Source organism: Madurella fahalii, assembly GCF_045866475.1.
Source record: "Madurella fahalii IFM 68171 DNA, scaffold_3, whole genome shotgun sequence".
Taxonomy (NCBI): Eukaryota; Fungi; Ascomycota; class Sordariomycetes; order Sordariales; genus Madurella; species Madurella fahalii.
Window position 1 is genome coordinate 4,237,059 of NW_027263973.1, and position 23,099 is coordinate 4,260,157.

The 23,099-nt window shown below is 51.0% G+C and overlaps 5 protein-coding genes across 5 annotated transcripts; 2 read left to right on the plus strand and 3 right to left on the minus strand.

Moving 5' to 3' along the window:
- Window positions 1-6,945: 6,945 nt before the first annotated feature.
- Window positions 6,946-7,769, minus strand: MFIFM68171_06661 (uncharacterized protein; the record flags this gene model as incomplete). The annotated part of the gene is made up of 3 exons (XM_071062081.1): window positions 6,946-7,161; window positions 7,227-7,666; window positions 7,721-7,769. 3 exons carry the CDS (start codon window positions 7,767-7,769, stop codon window positions 6,946-6,948), a joined length of 705 nt encoding a protein of 234 aa, XP_070918182.1.
- Window positions 7,770-9,011: 1,242 nt separating this feature from the next.
- On the plus strand, window positions 9,012-12,523 carry MFIFM68171_06662 (uncharacterized protein; the record flags this gene model as incomplete). Its single annotated transcript, XM_071062082.1, has 2 exons — window positions 9,012-10,282; window positions 10,348-12,523. 2 exons carry the CDS (start codon window positions 9,012-9,014, stop codon window positions 12,521-12,523), a joined length of 3,447 nt encoding a protein of 1,148 aa, XP_070918183.1.
- Window positions 12,524-14,101: 1,578 nt separating this feature from the next.
- On the plus strand, window positions 14,102-14,925 carry MFIFM68171_06663 (uncharacterized protein; the record flags this gene model as incomplete). The annotated part of the gene is made up of 3 exons (XM_071062083.1): window positions 14,102-14,274; window positions 14,323-14,480; window positions 14,528-14,925. The coding sequence occupies 3 exons, from the start codon at window positions 14,102-14,104 to the stop codon at window positions 14,923-14,925; spliced, it is 729 nt and encodes a 242-aa protein (XP_070918184.1).
- A 2,350-nt stretch (window positions 14,926-17,275) lies between these two features.
- MFIFM68171_06664 (uncharacterized protein) lies at window positions 17,276-19,278 on the minus strand (the record flags this gene model as incomplete). Its single annotated transcript, XM_071062084.1, has 4 exons — window positions 17,276-17,888; window positions 17,940-18,845; window positions 18,899-19,157; window positions 19,218-19,278. 4 exons carry the CDS (start codon window positions 19,276-19,278, stop codon window positions 17,276-17,278), a joined length of 1,839 nt encoding a protein of 612 aa, XP_070918185.1.
- An 852-nt stretch (window positions 19,279-20,130) lies between these two features.
- On the minus strand, window positions 20,131-20,376 carry MFIFM68171_06665 (uncharacterized protein; the record flags this gene model as incomplete). Its single annotated transcript, XM_071062085.1, has 1 exon — window positions 20,131-20,376. One exon carries the CDS (start codon window positions 20,374-20,376, stop codon window positions 20,131-20,133), a length of 246 nt encoding a protein of 81 aa, XP_070918186.1.
- Between the last annotated feature and the right edge of the window lie 2,723 nt (window positions 20,377-23,099).

Genomic DNA, 23,099 nt, shown 5'->3' on the forward strand with positions numbered 1-23,099 from the left:
ATCTCTATTCCAGTATCGAGATCGACTATAATGGATTGAGGGATATGGTTCAATAAGGTTACGGAAATATGTATTCGTTCTTTAACTGGAACCCCTGGTGCATCGTCTTTACTGACGTGATCGGGATTTATATCCGCTGGTATCTGCTGTTTCCCTGCCGATTTAGGCGCGATCCCCTACCTCGGTGACTGGGGTACCTAGTAGCTTTGTTCACTGATACTCCTTTTTATAGGGAGTCGTTAGCGAAATAGGTGTTACTACTATAAATAAAATAAGTTAAAGGGTTTCCCTAACTATCTATAGAGTTTAGCTAATTGAAATGAGATAGGGTTGATGTAGGGTGGTTGTCAGGTTTCGTATATAGCGTTGTTGACTATACGTTTCGTTAGTGATAACGGGATAATGACGCTCTTCGAGGATAAAATAACGATTTGTAGGTTAGGGAAGAATGCGATAAAGGAGAAGAGTAAGAAGGATATCGGGACGAATATTTAGGGGCTTCCTAAGGTTTTTAGTACTGGAAACTATACTAAATTTAGGTAGTGAATTTAACTATCTCTTCCCGAGTCTCTAGTTTATTATAGATATATAAGTCGATATAGTTACTAATTATAGATGAAAGCTTCGTATAAAAGGTAAAAGTACAAGCCTTTTCGTCCTACTTTGGGAATTAGGCTTTAAGGGATTCTAAATACTGATAAAAGTCTAAGGGAGATTGGTTTTCTCGTTACTTAGTATTATTAAACTGCTTTATAATAGTAGATTCTTGATCTATAAGATCTCGAATACAGTTTAGTATCCAATCTTCAAACGTTTTCCAGTTGTTTTCGGCCTCTTATTGTATATCTATCGGAAGATTATTATAATAACTGTACTATCGATTACAAGGATATTCTTCTATTTAATCTAAGGCGAAAAGGATCCGGTTTATACCCGTTTTAAACCGTTTCGGGTCTCCTATAAATGCTCGCTATAGATCTTAGAGCTATTCTAAACGGCGTCGATAGGTAGTATTATCAGGGAACTAAATCAGATGCTTTACCTTAATCGCCTTTCGGTCCTTATTATAGTTACTAGAACCTGCTGAAGGAGAACGATATCGCCTGTATTTTGGTGAGGATTCGCCTAGTGAGATACCTAGCTTCCGAAGTAAACCCTCTTCTTATTCTCGCAGTTATTTCAGTACTTCCAGTTGCTGTATCCGAAAACGGGTTGATTCCAATAGGTTATTATAGTGAGGAACTTGATGCGGAACCCGGGAGTCCGAAAGGGTATACGAAGATATACGAGGTCGAAATCCTAGTGATTCCGACCGATAAAGGCGTATAGGATTTATAGGTGATTGGGGGGTGTTTTCCCCTGGACTCGACTCTGCTCCTAGCTCACGGGAGGTACTTATCGTAGGTGCCATCTCGGCCAACAGTAGAACAGAAGGATCAGAATTGTAAAGGGGTTGTTCTGGGAACACATTGAGGGAGATAGACTACGATGTCTTAATACCGAAAAGACCTGGACTAGCAGGCGATATCTTGGTGAACAGCCTCCTATTAATTACACAGAGACTGATCCTTGCGGATTAGAAGTACCCTGCATAAGAGAGTCCCTCACAGAGTTCTTATCTATCCTGTATCGTGACATCATCCAGCATCATTCGGTGGGTCCTCCTAACCTTCGTCTAGAGACTCTCGTTACAGAAGGCCATACGAAAGGCACAAAGGAACTCGAGCTTGCTTACATGGTTGATATGCACGTATATCAAGTCCTCGATCTGGCGACCGTACGCCTGCTTTAACGGCCCAAAGCAGCTAATATCAAGTGGCTGGAGGAGGTGGGAGGAGTGCGGAGGCATGCAGATTGTGATGATATTGTTCTGCTGGCAGTAGAGCTCGAACTCGGTTGAGTGGTGGCTTTCATGGCCGTCGAGGATTAATAACCAGTTTTTGCCCTTTGTACGAGGTGCTATATGGAAGTCGAAGTGCTTGATCCAATCAAAGCCTACTATATTGGTAGTCCAGCTGTTGTCAGTGGTTGCGATATGCCAGTTGGCCGGGAGGTTGTACTCAGTATACCAGTTGGCGAGATAGTATTATGTAGCCAAGATGATGAACGGAGGGATGGCCTAGCCGAGGGCATTGACTCCCTGGATCACTGTTGCCCACTCGCGGTTGCTAGGCTGGGCTAGCTTTGCCTTAGTACGGCCATCCGAGGTTGTAACCACTATGCCTGCGAAGATAATGCCCATTATAAACCCAGTCTCGTCAAAGTTGTAGATATCGTCATCTACAATACCATACTTGGCCTTGACGTTCCGTACGAGGGCAAACCACTTACCAATAACTTTCGGATCCTCGTACTCAGCCCTCTGGTAGTCGTATCTACGCGAATAACGTGTACAGAGCTCTGGCTAGCGTTTGACAAACCGATGCGCCCAGAGCTTACCGACCGGGGGCGCGTCACGTACGCGTAGTAGTTAGTTGGCCATATCTTCTATACTACTTAATCTTAGTGGAAAAGCTCGTACAGATAGCTCAATAATATATTAAACAATAGCCTCCTCTTCAGATTGGGTAAGCTTCTTTGAATTGGCCGTTGTATCGCGTCGTGCAGGCCAGCCAGCGCGTCGACGACGGAGGGTTGAAGCCGGTACGTTGTAGAGCTTAGCTACGGCTTCAAGCCTTAGTTCCTTGTTGTTTTGAAGAGCTTCGAGGGCCAGGATTACCCTGGCTTCCTTTGAAGGAGGAGACATATTAGGCTGTATAGGAAAAAATGATGTTTGGTGCAGAGAAGATGTATGCGCTAAAAAAGCCACCGCTCGGTGATACCCACCGCTCGGTGATAATGTACGTTACGTAACGTATTTTATAAGCGAGCCGTGGATATAAGCGAGCCGTGGGTATAAGCGAGCCGTGGGTATAAGCGAGCCGTGGATATAAGCGAGCCGTGGGTATAAGCGAGCCGTGGCTTCCTTGGCGCGACGCGTCCTCTTTATCTGTAACATCATTTTTTCCACAACCCAATATGTCTCCCTCTTCAAAGGAAGTCAGGGTACTCTTAGCACTTGAAGCTCTTCAAAACGATAAAGAACTGAAGCTTGAAGCTATAGCTAAGCTCTATAACTGTGAGGACCGGCTGAGCGGGGCCGGCGTGAGGCACGGTCTGGAAGCCTCGGAGCCGTAGCGTAAGCGAGCCTCAGAAGCAACAACGGCACTAAGCTGTAATGGTATAAATAGCGCGTCAGATGAGCGTCGAAAGAGCGTACTAGCAAGAAGGACGACAAAGCAGCAGAGCGGAGAAGTAAGCCCTAGCGATACTGTCACGGGCATAAGAAGGAGGGCGGGAGACAAAGTTTAGAAGAGAGGTAGAGTTCAATGAGACCACTATCCCACCCCTAACGAGTACTCTACTCCTACGTTGCGTGTGCACTGCTCGTACCCAGTCACTCTGGTCTTACTACCCTTGGATCCTTGATCCTCACATATAGGCTGTAACCTAGTGACTTATAATCGGCTTTACCGTATCAGTGAAATCCTGGAACTAGGCGCTTGTCGATAGAGCCTCAGGGACTTTCTTCCTCTGGGCGTTAGAGAGCGCTTGCTCCCAGTTTTCGGACCACCTGATTAGGTCCTTGGGGACCTGTATAAGGGGTTCAATAGCTTGTCGATAGACTTCGCGAGCGTCTGGGAGTGCCTTGTCGTCACTGATACCAGCTTGGGCTTGAAGAGCTGAATACTATCCTATAATCGTCTCGGTCGGGTCGTAGGAAGTAAGCTGGTAATATAGGCTGACTGTCTTCAGAATCTACTACTTCAGCCGCTCGATCTTATCGGCTTGTTGCTCGTACTTCTTGAGCACGGCTTGGTAAATAGTCCATTCAAGCTGGTAGGTACGAAAACCGTCTGCTATAAGATCGCTGATTCCAATTATTAACGTAGTTAAACCCGTAGTTGGGGTTACCCTCTACTCGTCCTCAATTACAGATTCGGTACTACCTCTAGCCGTAATAGTTGATTGGGTAGGACTCTTATGCTTATAACGTGCTGGGTCCGGAGCTGTAGGCTCGTTGAGAAATGGGGTCAGGCCTTGAATCTGGGCCTATGTATTCTCGGCAACGGCCTGGGCTTGGAACTGCAGGTTCTAGGATTCCTAGTCGTCAGAGCTGGTTAGGAAAACAGTCTTGTCGTTGTTGACGGCTGTCATCTTGAATCGGATTTAGGGATGCTCTCGATTGTGCTTCCTTTGTTAGCTTGCTAATCAGAGGTTGAGCGAATGAGACTCTTAATTGTCGCAAACTACCAACTACACTAAACACCCAAAAGGTGGGGAGCTCTACGATTGTTTTTCGTAGAATGCTAAACCTGCATTTTATCTGACACACCCCCTCAGCTCTAAAGACATCCTGAGGGTTTAGGGCTGGAGATCTTTTACCTTCCGGAGACCACTAACTCCGTTTGCCTGTACCTCGTCTCGAGCTTATATAAGGTCTTGGCGCTTTTCGCCGGGTGACAGATCTGCTCTGCGCGGGAATCGAACCTACGACCTTTTAATCAGCTAGTACCAAAGAGGCACTGAGACTTTTAATTGTCGGAAATACGGCACCTCTGAATCTTGGGAAAATGATAGTTAAAGATTTTGTGTGTCTTCTTGATTGTCTCTCAGTGTGTTCCTTGTTTCTCTCCTCTCTCGTCTCCATTAGAGAGCTTACTCCTTTATAGACGAGATACACGTATAGGATGATGTCTGTACAGTGGCGCAGTTAGTTGCCAGCCTGCTTTAGCTGACTAGAGTACATGGGTTTGACTCCTGTACTAGATTCTGTGCTCCTGATCCTTTGGCACCTGATCTTTTTGACAATTTCCCACGATTCAGAGGTGCCGTGTTTCCGACAGGTACCAGTTGCCAAGGTGGTATTGTGCAGCTAAAATGATGAATGGCGGGATAACCCAGCCAAGAGCGTTAACTCCTTGGATCACTGTTGCCCACTCGCGGTTACTAGGCTGGGCTAGCTTTGCCTTGCCACGGCCATCCGAGGTTGTGACCACCATACCTGCGAAGATAATACCCATCATAAACCTAACCTCATCGAAGTTATAGACGTCGTTGTCTAGGATACCGTACTTGGCCTTGGTATTCCGTACAAGCGCAAACCACTCGCCAATAACGTTCGGATCCTCGCACTTGACCCTCTGGTAGTCGTATCAATGTACCCAACGTATCTTAAGCTCTAGCTTGCGTTGGACAAAGTTGTGGGCCCAGTTCTTGGCAACAAAGGGCGAGTCGCATACGCGTAGTAGGGTATTGGCCATATCTTCTACACCCTGTAGTCTGGGTGGAAATGCACGTGCAACTAGATCAGTAATGTATTGAACAATAGCCGACTCTTCGGATTTAGTGATCTTCTTCGAAGTGGCCGTAGTGTCGTGTCGTGTAGGCTTACCAGCGCGTCGTCATCAGAGGGTCGTATACGGTACGTTGTAGAGCTTGGCTACGGCTCGGAGGCTGAGATTTCTGTTTTTTTTTTGAGAGCTTCGAGAGCCAGGACTATCCTAGCTTCTTTTGAAGTGGAAGCCATATTGGCTTGCATAGAAAAACGGTTGTTGTGTGGAAGAAGATGCGTTGTGGGGGGAGTAATCTGTCAGATAAAACGCAGGTTTAGCATCCTACGACTAACAATCGTGGAGCTCCCCACCTTTTGGTGTAGTTGGTAGTTTGCGACAGAGTCAAATGAGAGACTGTTGAGGCCGCGGAGGAAGGAACACCGTGTACTGAGCATGGCTCTGCGGCGTCTTCGGAATCACAGCAATCCACAGGGGGTTCATTATACAGTCGCTCCGCAAGCGCAGATGCCAGCAGCTGAGAACAACGATGATTTATCTTACTGACCGTCCGACCTAGCGCATGGTGACTCGTTCTCCGTCTTCAATTCCCGTAGCTGCCTGGCCTTGGTAGGTCCTGCTTCTAGTCGACCTTTGTCTAACTTTTGCTGCAGGGTCTCTGCGCATCCCTACTGCGCCCCTAGTGCCCTGAACGCAACCGCAGACTCTTCCTCCCTTAAGCGTCGCGATACACCATGTTGCCAAAGGACGACGCCATCGGCGATATGGGACCTATGGCGGCGCAACCCTCTCGCGATGGCGCTGATGACCACATTCGTCCCAAACGCCCCTTCTGGAGCTGGCACCGCGACTATTTTGGCGGCGCATTGCTGTTTAACGTCACCTTCCTTCTGCTAGGACCGATGCGTTGGACCGGCCTCCAGGGTTGCGTCCTTCCAACTCCAGCTTAAGCGCCAAATTGGATAGCAACAAAGGAACCGTATAATAAAGTCACTGAGCGACGCGTCTGCGTCAAATGACGGTGGTATTTTAAAGTCGCTTAGAACTTAGCCCTCAAGGAGTACAAATAAAGGGTACAAACAAAGCGGCCTGGCTCGGCAAGCCGGTTCCATGTAGTTTCGCCTACTTGTCTGGTTAGCTATAACCTCTTGTTTGAGAGAATAAAACCGATGCTATCAACGAAGAGATACACGCTTCTGACCACTTCCACCACTAGAGACGCCTCTTCAAAAATGTCTACAGCAATACTACAGGCTTCGATCAAACCTAATGCCCAGCAGCTCAGTCACACCGCCACATACTCAAACACGCCCACACACACTCCCTCTCTTTTGCTCCTCTCTCGTCGATGAAGGAATGTCGCTAGGGGACCGGAACCCTTGGCTTGGATGTCGACGAAACATGCAGACACGGCAGACGACAACATAAAACCGGACACTTCACAGATGCACTTTGATGCTGGTTATCTGAGCGCTAGTCGAGGCAGGTTGTGCTGATAGCAAGAGCGAGCATTCATCTCTTGATACAATAATCGAACGGCTGCAGCCTCCGCCCTTTTCACAGTCTTTGAAGGAATTTTCAGTTGCTAATAACCTGAAGTTACTGCTGTTCCTCAGGCACTCCCCGTAATCTCCGCGAGCTTCGCCTTTGTCGCTTCCACAATCTCCTTTTCATCGTATTTGCATGTTACGCTGGGGTGCGCTGTGACCGCCGCGACCCATTTGAAAAAGTTCGGCGCCCTCTCCTCGATCATTGCCCAGAGCGACTTGGGGTAGACTTCGGCCTTCGTCAAGGTTTTGAGGCGGAGGGCGAACGAGCCGGTTAGGACCTGCGGTTTTTCAGCACTTCTCTTCGGCAACAGGCCAGGGACTGGGACGAGGGTTGTCCCCTTACCTCAGCCAAAGTGAGCTTGTCACTACCCCCGAAGAAGGGACTCGCATCGGCGAGCAGCGGCTCGACCTCCTCGACAAGGCAGGCGACAGCCTTCTCGCAAAGCGTTTCTCTCTCCTCCTCGGATTTGGTAAGCAAGATTCCAAGCTGCGAGCTGTTGAACTTGGAGGTGTATGCATCAGCAAACCGGGCAATACGCGCCCGCCGGAGAGCACCGCCCGCGGCGTTGGACGCGGGAACCAGGTGTGACGGGTACGCGTCGGTCAAGAACTGTGTTATGATCCCGGACTCAATGATGATCTCGCCGTTGTACGACATAGCAGGCACCAGCCCGCGTGGGTTGATCTTGAGGTATTCCGGAGTGTGTGTCTTGCCCATGTCGATGACAACTTCCTTGAATGGGATTTTGAGCTCCTGCAGCGCGATGTGCGCCCGGTGCGCCCCTGGCCAAGTCAGTTGCTGTTGGTTGATGGCGGACATCAGCTGCATCTACTCACATGGGCACAGGCGGTTGGTGTAGAGGATGATCTTATCTGGAGAAGTCATCACTGCTTCTGGTCTCTGGGCAGCGGTTGATGTTCGAATGGTCAGTGCGGGGGCCGGGCTAGTCTACCAAAGCGGAGATCTTCAACGGTTTAAATAACATCTCCCCCCCCCCCTTGTGTCGAGGCGCATGCCGCCATATTAACGCTGCCATCCCAGAAGGTGGCGTCGTCGATGGTGCTGTATCCGGCACATTTCCAAGGAATAAGATGCCGAAATAGGCACTTTAGCAGGGTCTTGCGCTCAACCCGGCGGAACTCGGCCAATTTACAACACCGGCGTTTCGGACTACCGAGAATGACGACCCCGACCTAGCATGCCATGGCATCGGTCGGGTTTGGTCAAGTCTCCGCGCATGAGCTTCAGTAGATAGACTGGGTGGATCATGTTTTAGAAGACTGTGCTAGGACTGCATCGCAATGGCACACTAACTAATATTGTCCATGGGATCGGGATCGGGGTTCTCTAGGTTGGAGGCGGGTTATCGAGAGGCTTCCCGTAGACGGATCATCTTCATCACCGGTGCTTATCAAGACGGGCAAAGCTGGGACGGTGCGGCAGGGAAGTGTGATTTTGCCTCTTAATGGGCGCGGCGTGGTGCAGCGCAGCGCGTCGCCCGCGATGCTTCGTGCAAATACGGCTACGTTTCGTTTGAGAAGTTCGTGGATAGCTGCCGAGCTGTCAACGCCGGTGAGCTGAAGCTGGCGGACCTGGACGCAAAGGGCCTCCCAACGCTCAGGAACACTATCGCGACAACTGCTATCCTCAAGGCTGGGAGGCGGAGTATAGACGAGGGTAGGGAGGTCCAGATTGAGCCCAAGAACGGAGTCTGAAAGCTGGTCTAACGTGTTCTTGATGGGGCGTTGTACATACATATTTTCAGTCAATTCATTGTCGGCCTTTTTCTGCGGCGTCTCGGAGAAATCATCTCGTTCCTTATGGCCTGGGACGCTCCAGCTGAACGGTACAGCGTTGCCAATGAGAACCCCCAAATCGTTACATACCTGCCACCCCGCTGACTCTGCAGATTGCAAGGCAGCCAAAGGTGGCTTAGCGGCTGCTGCATGCCAAGGAAGTTGCATGAGGCTGTGGCTGTTCCTGACTGTTCTTGCATCCCCGGGTCCCGTTCTCAGACAAACCCGAGTCGATTTCAACAAACTGAAAGAGTAGCAAACTGTTATCGCGCCTTCTCTTGGGCCTTACTCCCTGTCTGGTACTCGGATTGCCAGGGCTCGAAACCCCACGATGGCCGAGGTAGGCACCATTGTGGGAATCGTTTCCTTGGGCATCCAAGTCGCAGAGGGATTGGTGAACTACTACACAGCATACAGGGACCGAGAGTTGGACACAGCCCATACGGTGAAGCGACTGACTTATCTCCTGGACGTGCTCGAGATACTGCGCAAGCAGCTGTTGGAACGGAAGTTTCACCCAGATGAGAAATCCCTGTTCGAGGTCATTGAGCGCTCGGTCGGCGACTGCGAAGAGCTTATCTACGAGCTTCGACATGAGACGGAGAAGTTCACTAAAACCTCTTCTCTCGGGGTTGTGGCAACAGCTCGTGCAACAGGCCGTCGACTGGCCTACCCCTTCCGACAGAGTACTCTGCAGAAGCTCGATGAGGACATTGACGAGCTCTGTGCGAATCTCTCACTCGCCCTGCAGATCTTGCAGCAGCAGGACCTAGGCAACGTTCAGGATGAACTGCAAGACACCAAGGCACTGCTTGAGCTGATCAGAGCCGACCAGGTATCGTCTAAGATCCGAGGCTGGCTGAAGGCCCCGGACGCCTCGATCAACTACAATGAAGCCTGCAAGAAGAAACACCCTGGCACTGGGCTCTGGTTCGTCAGAGGCCCCGAGTTCAGCACATGGCTGCGGACTCCCAGCTCCTTCATGTGGCTTAATGGGTTCGCCGGCTGCGGCAAGTCGGTGCTCTCGTCAACCATCATCCAGCACACATTTCACCACCAAAGGCAGAACCCCTCTAACGGCATTGCATTCTTCTACTTCACATTCAACGACGATTCCAAGCAGGACACATCGGCAATGCTCCGCGCATTGATTCTGCAGCTCGTGTCCCAACTCGACCATCAGGATACTACGGTCGTCACGCGACTTCACCAGAGTTACCGGGGTACTACCCCTCCGGACAACGCGCTGTTGGATTGCCTCCGCCAGCTTGTTGACAAGTTCGACGATGTCTATATAATCTTAGACGCCTTGGACGAGAGTCCCCAGCATAGCCATCGAGAAGACTTGCTGCAAACCCTGGAGGACATACGCTGCTGGCCAGGGCGGGGGCTGCATCTCCTCGTCACGAGTCGCGACGAGCAAGACATTCGAGAGTCCCTCAACCCCAACGCTGATCAAGTCGTGCCAATGAAGAATGCCTCGGTCGATGCTGACATCGCGTCCTTTGTCTCGGGCCATCTGAAGGACAATCGCAGACTTCGGAAATGGGAGAAGTATCACGATCAGATCGAGCGAGCGCTCACTGAGGGAGCGAATGGCGTGTACGTTTTCCATTCACCCTATTGCTAATAAGGTACCTAAGACTGACGTTCATTGTTGCCGCCAGGTTTCGCTGGGTTGAATGCCAATTTGCGGCGCTCGAGGCCTGTCCAGGAAGCAAAGCTCGGCTTGATTCTCTGCTTAGATCACTACCACGGAACTTGGACAAGACATACGAACGCATGCTGTCCAATATTGAGGAGGAATCAGCCGAGGACGCCAGACGCATGCTGATGCTACTGTGCACGGCCACGAGACCGCTGGCGGTAGAAGAACTCATTGACGCAATTGCCGTGGAACTTGGAGACGACCCGAGATTCAACGAGGACAGCAGGCTGATGGACAAGGACGACATTCGCCGCATCTGCCCAGGGTTCATCGAGATGGATTTCCAACCCGACGGCGGCGAAACCAAAGTGCGCATCGCGCATTACTCGGTTCAGGAATACCTAGAATCGGACCGGATCCTAGCAAGCAAGACGTCAAGGTTTAGCATGAGACATGCAGAAGCCAACACTGAAGTCGCCTCCATTTGCTTGGTATACCTCATGGACCGCAAGCTGTGCGAGGCGAGTGTTAGCCAGGCGGCAGGCCTCAATGCCAAGTACCCTCTCGCCATATACGCAGCAAAAAATTGGCCGAATCATTACCGCGAAGGGATTGGCTCTGATCCTCATCTTCGCAGTCTGACCCTGGAGCTTTTACACGACAAGCGGACTGCGCTTACCTGGTTGAGCATCTTTAGATCGGTCAGATTCACAGGCGTCGTCCTTCATACCCGAATCCTGTCGCCACTCTATCTTGCGGCAGAACTTGGTCTAGATCCCGTTGTGCGCACGCTGCTTGCGAGCGACTACCGAGCTGAGCATTGTCACAAGGACTACACCGGACCAGCCTTGGTGGCTGCAGCGGCCCACGGCTATGCCAGTACCGTGCAACTGCTCCTGGACTACGGTGCTGATATCAACTACTTGGGGTTGGAAGGGACTCCTTTGCATCTGGGCTCGACTCACGGACACCTCCAAGTGGTGAAAACTCTCCTTGACCACGGTGCCAACATAGAGGCTCATGATTACTGCAACAAGACTCCATTGTACAATGCCGCGTCCATCAAGATTGATAACGGTGTACGACTCCTCCTTGACAGAGGCGCCAACATCAACCCGACGGGCTTGTGCGAGATAGCTGAAGAATCAGCCGCAGTGACATGCCGGGAGGACATGGCTGCCATTCTCCTTGCTCGAGACGCCCACCGGAGCCAATTACCTTTTGAGGCGGCCAGAAGTCGCATTCGGGCTGAGCAGCTGCTGGTCGACCGTGGTGCGCCGCTCATGTTAAGTTCCCATAATATACCAATGGAACTAGCTCCGCGCAATGACACTGCAGACGGGCTAAAAGAAGTCATTGACGATTTTCTTGCCGAACTCAGACACGGAGACATCAAGACGCCCTTGGAAATGGCCTGTTTTGCTGGTGGTCCGGCTGTTGTTGAATGCCTCCTCAACAGAGGCGCCGACGTCGACAAGGCTGGGGGATACCCAAACTTGCTGGAGTGCGCAGTATCCGGCGGAAACGTCCAGGTGGCGCGGCTGCTCCTTGATAGGGGAGCTGATGTCAACGAGGGCAAATGCCACCTGCCGATGGAAGTGGCCGCGGTTCAACTACGGGTCGACATGATGCAGCTTCTCGTGGACCGGGGCGCTGATCTCAACTGCGGAAGGGCGCAGACACCGCTGGAAGCTGCCGCCGACCCGCGTCAGTATGGCTCGAACCTACTACTTCTCCTCGAATGGGGTGCCGACGCCAACCTGGGCATCCGCATGACGCCCCTTGAATCAGCTGCGGCTGAGGGATTGGCAGATCGTGTCATTTCTCTCCTCGACGGCGGGGCGGACGCCAACCTCGGCATTGGAATGACTCCACTTGAGGCGGCGGCGAGAAAGAGGACGGAATATATTATTAGGTTACTGCTTGACCAAGGAGCCGACATCAACAGAGGTATTACAATGGCACCACTGGAGGCACTGCTAGATAGTCCAGGCACTACTGAGCCATTCCACTTGGCACGGTTGCTGGTCGAGAGGGGGGCGGACGTTAATCGGGGTATCAGAATGGCCCCGCTGCAAATGGCAAAGGAGAAAGGTTATGATGAAATCGCCCGGTTGCTTATCGAAAAGATGGCCAGCGTCGAGGAGCAGATCGGCACTATATCGGACAAAGGGGGGCATGTGGTGGAGCAGTAGAGCTGGACTTGGTGGGACATCTGAGGGCTGAAACCAGCGTCGATGGTTGAATCTAAATTTGGGGAGGGTTCCAGGGTTCTGGGAACTGGGCACCCACCCCTTTTCTTTAATACCTTATATTATAATCTAGTTATCCGAACCCGGTGGGTGTGTTCAATTGAAGCGGGCTGACTGTTTGGGTTGGTGACCACTTTTTCCTTTTTGACGGCCGGACTGCTTCCAACTGTACCTCTAGAGCTTCGTTTTCCTGTCGTAACCGAGCCAATTCAAGTCCTTTTGATCAAAAGCCTTCTCTACCTTTCTTGAACAAAAGCCGGCGTCTAGGTAAGTGCTGGTTGTGGGTGGCCAAGTTGGTTACTGACTACGTAAGTCTGACTGCCTCCGTGGTGTGAGCCTAACTGAACCTTGTCTCAACAAGGTCCTCGGATATACAAGCGGCCTAAGGTTATATGACCAATAAAGAATTCGCCGGGCCGCTAGATGATAATACCGAGGGACAGTTGCCTTATCTCTAAAGCACAGCCTCCATTCTCGAGTATCGCGCTTCGCGCCTACATGCCCCGCGGGTTCGCATCCATGGTCTATGCATATGTACTTGTGGGCCTATAACGTTTTTCACTCGAGATTGGAGTTCGTAAACCGATTATACCTGCCGTGGCAATTTGTTACTGAGGTGTTGTATATAATGTGGTCGCCTGGAAAGCAGCGGACTTGGTGAACCAGTCACGCTCGTGAGAACCTGCCACCTACGCTAGTAATAGAGCTATAACAGCCGAGCTTCTAGGAGTAACTAGCAACCTACCCAAAATTCCCATGGTATTTAATCATTCCTTCGGAGAACACGAGGTACTTATAGCCAAAAATCGCGCCGATTAAGTGACGCGAACCCTCAAATGGATGCCGCTGATGGTTTTGAACGAGGCACGCCGCACCAATCACCGCAGTCACCCACCACGGGCGTCTCACAAAAGTGAACCTGCCGACAGATAAGAAGTAAGTGCCAAGGAAAACCTTCCATTAAGTCTCAGCTCGCCTCGGACATGCGCGTCTATATACATTTAGTTCTCGGTCCTAGTAAGGAAACCATGGCTGCGACCCCACTCTCTCACGCACCATGCTTGCTGTGTAATGCTCACATCCGTGCAATTATTTTCTATTTCTCCAGGTTTAGGCAAGTGGAGGCGCATGCAGATACACAGGCTTCATGAGCAGGCATGGAATGGGCGCAGGTACTGTGTACCAACTTATTCACGCCGATGTCTAATTATTTAGCTAAATACCTTAGGTACTGTAATTCCGCGTTCCGTCGGAGATGTCGGGTTTGTATTTCAAATACCGAGTAAATGGCCGAAGCTCTTCGGAGCTCAGTGCAAGCATCCGTTGTCGTCCGGAATGCTGACATCAAGCCGAACGTGACTTCCGAACCCCTCTGGACCTAAAACTAAAATCAGCAGACAAGCCGGCGAGACCTACCACTACATACTGTCTCTGGATCATAACCTGAAAACCCGGCAGGCAACATACCTCAAAGTTAAGCAACTGCTTATTAGAAAAACTACGGCAACCCTAACTATCAAAATGTCGTCCCAAACGCAACTCATGGAGCTATACCCCAACGTCAAGGTTAACGCCATCGTCTCGGGTGGGCCGGCCGCCGCCCTCAAAACAGACCTTCCCACCATCATATTCCTTCATTTCTGGGGCGGCTCGGCTCGAACCTGGTCCCTCGTCAACCCAATCATATCAGCCAAGTATCCCACCGTCACCCTCGACTTCCGCGGCTGAGGCGACTCAACCAGACCCGACGTTGAGGACGCATACTCAATCTCAGCGCTAGCCGACGACGTCGAGGCTGTTATCGCCGCGTTGAAGATCCCTGAGGCCGTCCTGGTGGGTCTGTCCATGGGCGCCAAAGTCGCGCAGCTAGTCGTAGCTCGCGGCAAGGCACTACTCCGCGGTCTGGTGCTTGTGAGCCCATCGCTGGCAACACCGCTGACTCTCCAGCCCGACATGCGCGAGCAGCAGCGCTCCATGCTTATGACAGCGAGGAATCAGCGGGGTTTGTCGCCGCCAATGTTCTGGCGGTCTCGTATCGCGACCGAGCTTTACCCTCTTTTGCGATGGAAGACATGCTCCACGGCAACCGCTGGGCGAGGATGGCGTGGCCGACTCGCGGAATGGCAGAGGATGTTTCGGAGGGAGCGGGGGGTATTTCGCTTCCCGTGCTCGTGCTCGCCGCGGATGAGGATGTTGTGGAGCCTGTGGAGAGGGTGCGGACCGAGGTGTGCGCGCGGATCCCGGGCTTAAAGCTGGTGGTACTCTCAGACTCGAGGCACCTGTCGCCGTTGGGCAAGCCTGAAGCTGTGGCGGAGAATTTGTTCGAGTTTCTAGAGAAACTGTAACTTCAATCAGAGCTTAAGTTGGCGCTTCTTGTGGATGGGGGTCGGTATATGTAATTAAATGCTTCACTGCCATTGGGTTTTAGCAGGTCCATCGCTCTTTGATATAGGAGCGCTGTTTTCTTTTTTTCTTTTTTCTTTTTTTTTAATGGGTAGAATTTTCCAATCGCCCGTTGTTGCGGCTCCAGCAGACAACTGTCGTTCATATAGGTAGACTTGTGACCGCTAGAACTTTCCCACTATCGATTGTAATGTGGGAAAAAGGGTGTTTCCCATTTCTAGGCCTCCCTGTGGCAAACCACGACACCATACACGTTGCCAAGATCGGGGAATATAACCCTAACTCTCCGAGACATTGAGTTCGACGACTTGCCAAAACCCCCGAGACTATGACAGTGTGTGCAAAATACCAAGTCCCATCCGTTTTCTTTACAAGCGGGGACTCAGATCCCGACGTTGTCTGACATAGAGTCAAATAGTATTTACTGCTGGCAAGTGCAGCGCAGGACACAGAGTTAATAAGTTCCCAGACACCCATTGATACCCATGGGACACGTTGTGCCGCTTGCCACGCACTCAGGCTTATCTTTGCCGATAGGGCATCGACACTTGCAGTTTTGTTCACAGGCAGCGGCACTAATTCCGCCAGAGCAAGCGAGGCGCTGAGCCAGACCTGTCGACGAGGCCACGAGCATGAAAAGGACGGCTGAGATAGGCTTCATGATGAACGAGTAGAAGGTTCTTGGGCTGGTTGGCTATTAGTTGAGCTCTTGCCGAACCTGCGGACGTTTGACTTACCTTTGGAAGGCTTCGTATGTCAGTTGCTATGTTGTGTGACTGCGATGCTGGGGAGTTGAATTATGATTGTGGGATTAGAAATGCTTCCATTCCCTACCTATTTATACAAATCGTTGCTCCAACACTCATTGTCGTTCACCGTAGAAAAGATGACTCCCACTTACCCTGCTAGAATTACATCATCTTGCTGCATTCTTAAGTTTCGACATAACCGTTTTGTCATAATTTATGCTAATCGCAACTTAGGAAGGTGACATTCCAGCCGTGATGACCGGCCGTGATGGCAACGTTCTCTGGTACCAGTGAGTGTGGGTCTCATACTGAATATCGTATGTCGTATAGCGGATGCTTGATGAAAACAACGGAGTTGCTCCGGGTTTAAGGAGCCCAGCGAATAGGACTCTGAGGAAGGAAGAGGTGCCGCGCTCATACATTTGCAACAGTGCTGACGACGCCTCATGCCATCGCCATCCTCGGTATCTCCGAGTGGGTGGTGGTGGTTGATGGAGGGCCAAGGGGGTTTTTAATTACGTTGCTGTAACTGTGCTGAGTGCCCAACCGGAACCTTCCCGTCCTACTTTGGGGAGCGGGATGGGATCCTCGCGGAACATTTCCAGAATCAGGTGCGGCACGAACCCAATTTCTCTGCTACCATAGAAGCGGCCTCTAGAGACACGGTCAGATAATAATCTCCAAGGTAGGGTTGTAGTCCTCATTGCCTTTAGGAGTCGGATTCATACTCGGCTCGTGAGATAAACGGTTAAGGAGGGAAGTCGTCAGGCTATCAGGTCACAGATAGGCCAATACAACGGCGGACAATACGCTGGATATTGGGGTTCCAATGTTCCTACCCCCACCAACTCAGAAGAAGTAACCAAAGTTCCGGCGGGTAAGAGTACGAAGCGAACTGGTTGAGGTTGCTCCAGTGCAGGCTCGTATCGACCTGCTGGCCTTTAAGCGCAACGTAGGTTCCTCGTGCAGCGTATCCATGATCCAAGTCAGGCCTTGTCCGCCCTTGTCTTCCCGGGTTGCTGCATATAACACCTACTCGACAGGTAAGGTATCCAAATCGCCTTTGCATCCCTACGGTATTTGGTCAAGTTACGTAAGTGATTAGCCACAAATCCGTCCTGCACACACTACCGGGCCGTCTTTTATAATTGGTTTATGGCAACGAGTGACACTAGCAAATAAAAGGCTTTTTAGCTTTAGTTAGATCTTAAGTGCGTAGCGTTAAACAATGATAAAGATCAGAAAAAGTCTAATATTAAAACTACTATAATTAACCTAGTAGATTTAAGGTTCTAGAAAGCTCTAACGTGATTATTAAGATATTTTAAAGTGTTGATTTTTGTTTATATTGGAACCTATGGTTACACGAAGCTTGAATGTTCAGATCGTCTTGCATTCAGTCTCCTCTGTCTCCGTCAGCAACAGACCTATCTTCCACCCGGAGCCGGTTTTCGAGGAGTGCTGGATTTGTTCAATTCTTCCTATCCCTTTCGGCTCGACAGATCTCGCCTTTTCCAATGAGGCACCAGGACGGGCTTTGTATCTAATACTTGACCTCAATCCCAAGCTCCCTGGCAACAATGTCCGCCGCCTTCTCCCCAATGACCATGGCTGTATTGCACGTATTCGCCGCCACATTCTCAGGCGCAATGCTCATATCTACCACCTTCAGTGCCTGAACTCCATAGACATTCAAGTCCTTGTCCACCACCCCCTTATTCTCCCGCGGCGCCATCTTCACCGTCCCCAGCGAGTGCCATGTCGTATTGGTAGCTTCGCGCAGGAACTGCTCGATGGCCTTGTCATCCTCTTTCGAATACGGGATGTCCTCAATGTCCCCTTCAGGATAAGCCGCCTCGATGTCCAGATCCACACACCCGGCCTTTGATCCCGCTGGAAACTTAGGATGCCCGATAGCTAACTCGCCCCGGTACATCCTTGTTCGCCGCATGATCTCTCGCGTCTTCTTGTATGCCCAGATCTGCTTTTTGAGATCGATGTCGTGCGCGTCGGTGTAGAAGCCGACGTCGAAGTCGAGAGGGTCAGTGAGCTCCGGGCCAGTGATGTGTAGATGCCCGCGGGAGTAGGGGTAGGCGGTGTAGTTAGCGACCGTGACGTGCTCTCCTTCGGGAACGGAGCTGGGGTCGCCGAGATATCTGCGCTGTGTTAGTGACTGTCCTGCGAATCGAAATTATGGGGCTGCAGACGTGGAGATCAACCCCGATAGCATAATCGGTCTATTCGGGTTATCCTTGAAGTCACGGTCCCATGCCGCACGGAACTCGGGCCCCAGAGCGTCAACCTCGTGATCAGGGATGCGCAGTTTAGCTCCCACATCGACGGAATTCCAATGACGGATCTTATTGTCCTCAGCAATCATCACATCAAGGGTCAGACGCCCGCTGGCGACGGAATTGATGGTCTGGTGAGGCTTCAAAGAAGTCTTAAAGGGCAGGACTACCAGATGGTGATCCTGGTAGTCGTGGCCGACGCCCGGGAGGTCTTCCACGACCGGAACCCTGGCGCGCTCCAGGACAGCCTTGGCTCCGATGCCTGAGCGCTCGAGTACGGATGGGGTTCCGCACGCACCGCAGGAGACAACGACCAGTTTTCGGGCCTTGACGGACTGCCTCGGGTGACGGGTCAACGCTGTGATGGCCTGGTAGTCCGGGTTTGGTGTGAACTCGACACCGCAGGCACGCTTGCTGCCGTCAAACAGTACACGGAGCACCTTGGTCTCAACCAGGACGTGAAGGTTAGGGTGTTTCCCATCTTGGAGACGCGGATGGAGGAAAGTGTGAGCCGCATCTTGGCGCCTCCCTTCGGGCGAAATAGTGCGAAGCCATCGCTCGACACCATTGTTGGCATCTAGGCTCTGAAGGTCGCGGATCTCCGGGTAGCCGACGGCTTTTGCTGCCTCGATGAAGTCGTCCTCTGACTCGCGGCAGCGGAAGCTCCCGTCGGAGATGTGCACAGGACCGCTGTATCCGTGGTGCTGGGGCTCACCAGGGCCGTGGTACGTCTCTAGTCTCTTGAGGAAGGGCAAGAGTTCGTCGGTGGACCACCCTGGTGTTTTCCAGGAGTCGAAGTCGGAGCGCTGCGCTCTGGTGTATCTAGACGACATTGAGGCCGTAGTGAATGAAAAAGGGAAAATATAGACACTTACACCATAAAATTGATAGAGGATCCCCCACCAAGAATGCCACCGGATGGAACGACGGGAGCGCGGTCAGCCAGCTGGGACGCCTTGTTACCTTGGTAGAAGATAGCGGTCTTGCTGCCGGGAGCGAGATTCTCGGTGAACAGGGCAGGGTGGACAACGCTTGCAACCCCGAAGTTATTTGTTCCTCCTTCAATAACCAGGACTGACAGGTCTGGTTCTGCTGCAGCGAGTCGTCCTGCGAGTATGCAAGCAGCAGTTCCACCTATTTGAGCGTGCGCTTTAATAGTATTGAGCCAGCAACCAAGAACGAGTTCTCACTTACCTCCCGCAATCACAATGTCCACCTCGTTGAGACCTTCTGGCAGCTTTTTGCAGATACCCATTTCAACTTGTAAAGAGGGGGTGCCTTTTGAAAAATAGGACTCCAAAGACTACGGGATATTCTTGACTCTCCGCGATCACAAGTCGGTTATGTTTTGAAGAGGATGGTATTTCGTGACACGCGTGCCACTTTAGCGGTGCTAGCTGGAACGTGTGGACCCGAATTCAGGGGTGCGGCACAGGTCCACAGAGGCTTGGCGATATTTGACTTGCTGGGCGTCACCCACACACCACAATTTAACCCAGAACAACACAATCAATCTATCATCATCAACGCCATCAATTACGCAGTTGATACTATTGATATTGCGCTCGTGGTACCTCGCGCGCACGGTATATTTTGCCTCGTTTACCATGCAGTGGTTCTGACAGTTATCAATCATTTCCGAGGAGAGCTGGGACTAAAGCGATTTCATTCACGCATCCTCTCATTGCTGTTGTCACCCAGCTGCGGCGATCAAACCGGACATCTGCCGGTGAAGCACTGACTAAGGGGCAATCAATTTCCGGCAGAGGTTGCAGTTTGTTCAACACTAAAAGTGGATTCCTCATGAGAATGATTCATCCGAGCAATGGTCTGAGTAAGCCCCTTACATCTGACCGACCAGCAATATTGTCAGATTAGAAGATCTTTGTCACTCTCGAACGAGCATAACGTTACTTCGGATTTCGTCCAGTGCTACACCTGTATACCGACCGATGCACTTACCAATTATTGTCAGAAACCGCTGGGTGGCAAACGAGGCAAAAGACGCTGCGCTATCAAAGAGCGCATGCGTGCTCTTACCGTCTTCGTTATAACCCCGCTATTTCCTTCTCGCCCCGCCATCCTTCAGCCAAGATCAATATGTCTCTCAGTAGAACTTCAGGTGTAAAGGGCTAAAGCGGCTCGGCACTACGCGCACGAGCTCGGTTTGGATGGTCTGTTCTAGCCCAGCGCTATCAGCGATGTCTTTGTCCTCCGCGTGCAAGGTAATGTAGATAAACCGCCGCACCGCCTTGCTCGACACGGCGGGAGAAGTGTGCACTTGAATGGTGAAGTCGTACGGACAGTTCTTTTCGAGAAGAGTGATCAGGGTCGGGGCAATCACCGCCCCCATGCAGAGGCGAAGTCGGTGGAGTCGGAGACACGGAGGGAGTACGGGCGGAAGGACGGACGAGAGACTTCGGACGAGCCAAACGTAGGCCATGGATATGTTGTCGGCTTTTGCTCAGCTGCTCTGACGCTGTCGTAGTCGCTCACAGTCGGCTTCAACGGCTCAACATCCACCGTCAAGTCGGGTTTAGCAGCCATAGTCGTCAAGCGAAAACGAGAAGCAGATCGTAAAGTCTGGAAATTTTGAAGCTCGCCAGCCAGCGATTGTCCGGTTGGCTTTTAGTGACTGCGCAGGGTAATGGTACAGGGTAATTGGCTCGCGTACGTGCAGTATCCAGCGGACTTCAGATGCACCCAGGCTGCCGCGACCCTTTATGCCGTCGCAGATAAGGGGTGTGTCTCCTCCCGCTTGTTCTCCTCTCCTGTATAACCTGGGCCTAGAGCCTCGACGTCAAAGTGTGTTGCTTACCGGTGTCTAGAAACAATACTTAGCGGCGTCTGTGGTTTCTAGAAACGCAGCTTAGTGTGTCTGTGGTGTCTGGAAACGCCGGCTTAGCGGCGTGTTTGGTCCCTAGAAACGCGGCTTAATGGTGTCTGTGGTGTCTGGAAACACGGTAATAGGTAGCCTTATTAGCGTAGGTTCTCTGGAAATGCGGACCAGGAGAGCCCGCTATCTCTGGAAACACTGCTCAGTGACGCCCGCAGTCTCCAGATACGCGGCCCAAGTGGTATATGTAGTACCTGGAAACGCAGCTCAGAGGCTCCGCAGTCTCTGGAATCTCGGCTAAGTGGCGTTCGCAGTCCGCGGTCTCTAGAAACGCAGCTCAGTAGCGGCCGCAGTCTCTGGAAACGCGGCCCAATGGCGTCTGCGGTCTCTGGAAACCCAGCTCAGCGGCTCTGCGGTTTCCTGAAACTCAGCTACACGGTATCCCACGGTCCGCAGTCTCTAGAAACGCAGCTTAGCGCGGTTACCGCTGGCCCAGGCTCCTCCTTCGGAGAATGAATGTCGGCAAGTAACTCTTTCCCAAGACAGGTAAAGGGGATAACTATAACTACCGGCTAGTTAGCTTCGAGGACTAATCAGATAGTATATCAATATATGATATCTAACTGGATCCTCCTCGGTATATTACTCCTATAGATATAGAGAATATTCTCTTATAGAACTTTATATGTATTACCTTTATCAAGTTCCTATCTAACGTATTTTATAAGCGAATGCAACATATAAGCGAGTGCAACACTTTCCACTACCCTACTCCGATTTTCTACAATTATACCACCACAACACTAGGAAATAACAATAACTGAACCAGAAATAGATGAATCAGACGATTCTCCAGCCTCTTGACACGTACGTGCATTATGGCCAGGCTTACCGCACAGACCACAGCACCGAATCTTCGTACGAGACCCCCCCTCACTACTACTATTCGGCCATATTCCTTGGATTTATGGCTTATCCACAGCCTTCTGGGCCAGCAAATCCTGTGTCTCTTGTATAGTAAGAGACCCTCCAAGCCATATACGTGTTTTTTTGGCCCTCCATCGTTTACTAAGCTCCTTATTGGCCTTTCGTAATGCCGAGACCTCGGTACGTAGAAGGGCCACTTCATGCATCACAACCATCGTACCTTTGGCCAATTGGTCTACGGCAGCCAGCATAGATGTCGGAGAACTGCCTTGGTGGTTGGATATGTCGGATGCACAGTACCTCTGAACGTTGGGAGTCAAATTTAGGATGGAAATTCAGGATGTAAATTGAGGATGGAAATTGAGGATGGAAATTGAGGATGTCCTTTTTCTTGCTTGTCTAACAGAGATGAACTTCCTTCTTATTCCCAATTTCCTGGACCACGGAGACCCGGGTTGACGGGTCTCCGAGAGATCGGATCACACTTATCCGAGTCGCACTAATCCGGATCACACTGATCTGGGTTCGTGTTTTGCAGATCCAGGATCCAGCTTCCTGACCCTTTTGACACATGACCCTTTTGACAGGATATCCGGCCTTTAATAAGGTCCTTTTGTAAGGTAGCCTCTTGGGCGTTTTGTGGCATCTGAGATAGCCAAGGTAGTGCTGTGCCTAGCCGTGAGGTTGGTGGAGTTGGAGTTCGAAGCCGTATAGTCATCTTAGAAAGTACCCTTTCTGGATCATGCGGTATAAGGCTGGCTCCGGCAAACGCTCCTTGGATATTTTTGTCGATAAAAGCGGTAAAAAATGCCGTTTTGAATGCACAAAGGAAATCCAACTTGGTGATATGTGTGATGTACATACGCATCAACTCCTCGATTTGATTGCCATAAGCCTTTTTTAACGGCCCAAAATAACCAACATCCAGTGGCTGGACTAGATGTGAGGAATGCGGAGGCATACAGAGTGTAATAATATTGTGCTCCTGGCAGTAGGCCTCGAACTAGTCGGAGTGGTGGCTCTCATGGCCGTCGAGGATTACGAGCCGGTATTTCCCCTTTGTACGAGATGCCGTATAAAGATCGAAGTGTTAGATGAAATCTAGGCCTTTCTCGTTTGTAGTCCAGCCATTGTCGGTTACTCCAATATACCAGGTATCCGGAAGACCACATTGATACCAGCCCTCCTAGTGATATTTCCCTTTTAAAAGGATAAATAGTGGGATAGCCCAGCCTTGAGCATTCACTCCTTAGATAACCGTAGTCCACTCACGGTTACCAGGCTGGACTTTTTTGGCTTTCCTATAGCCATCG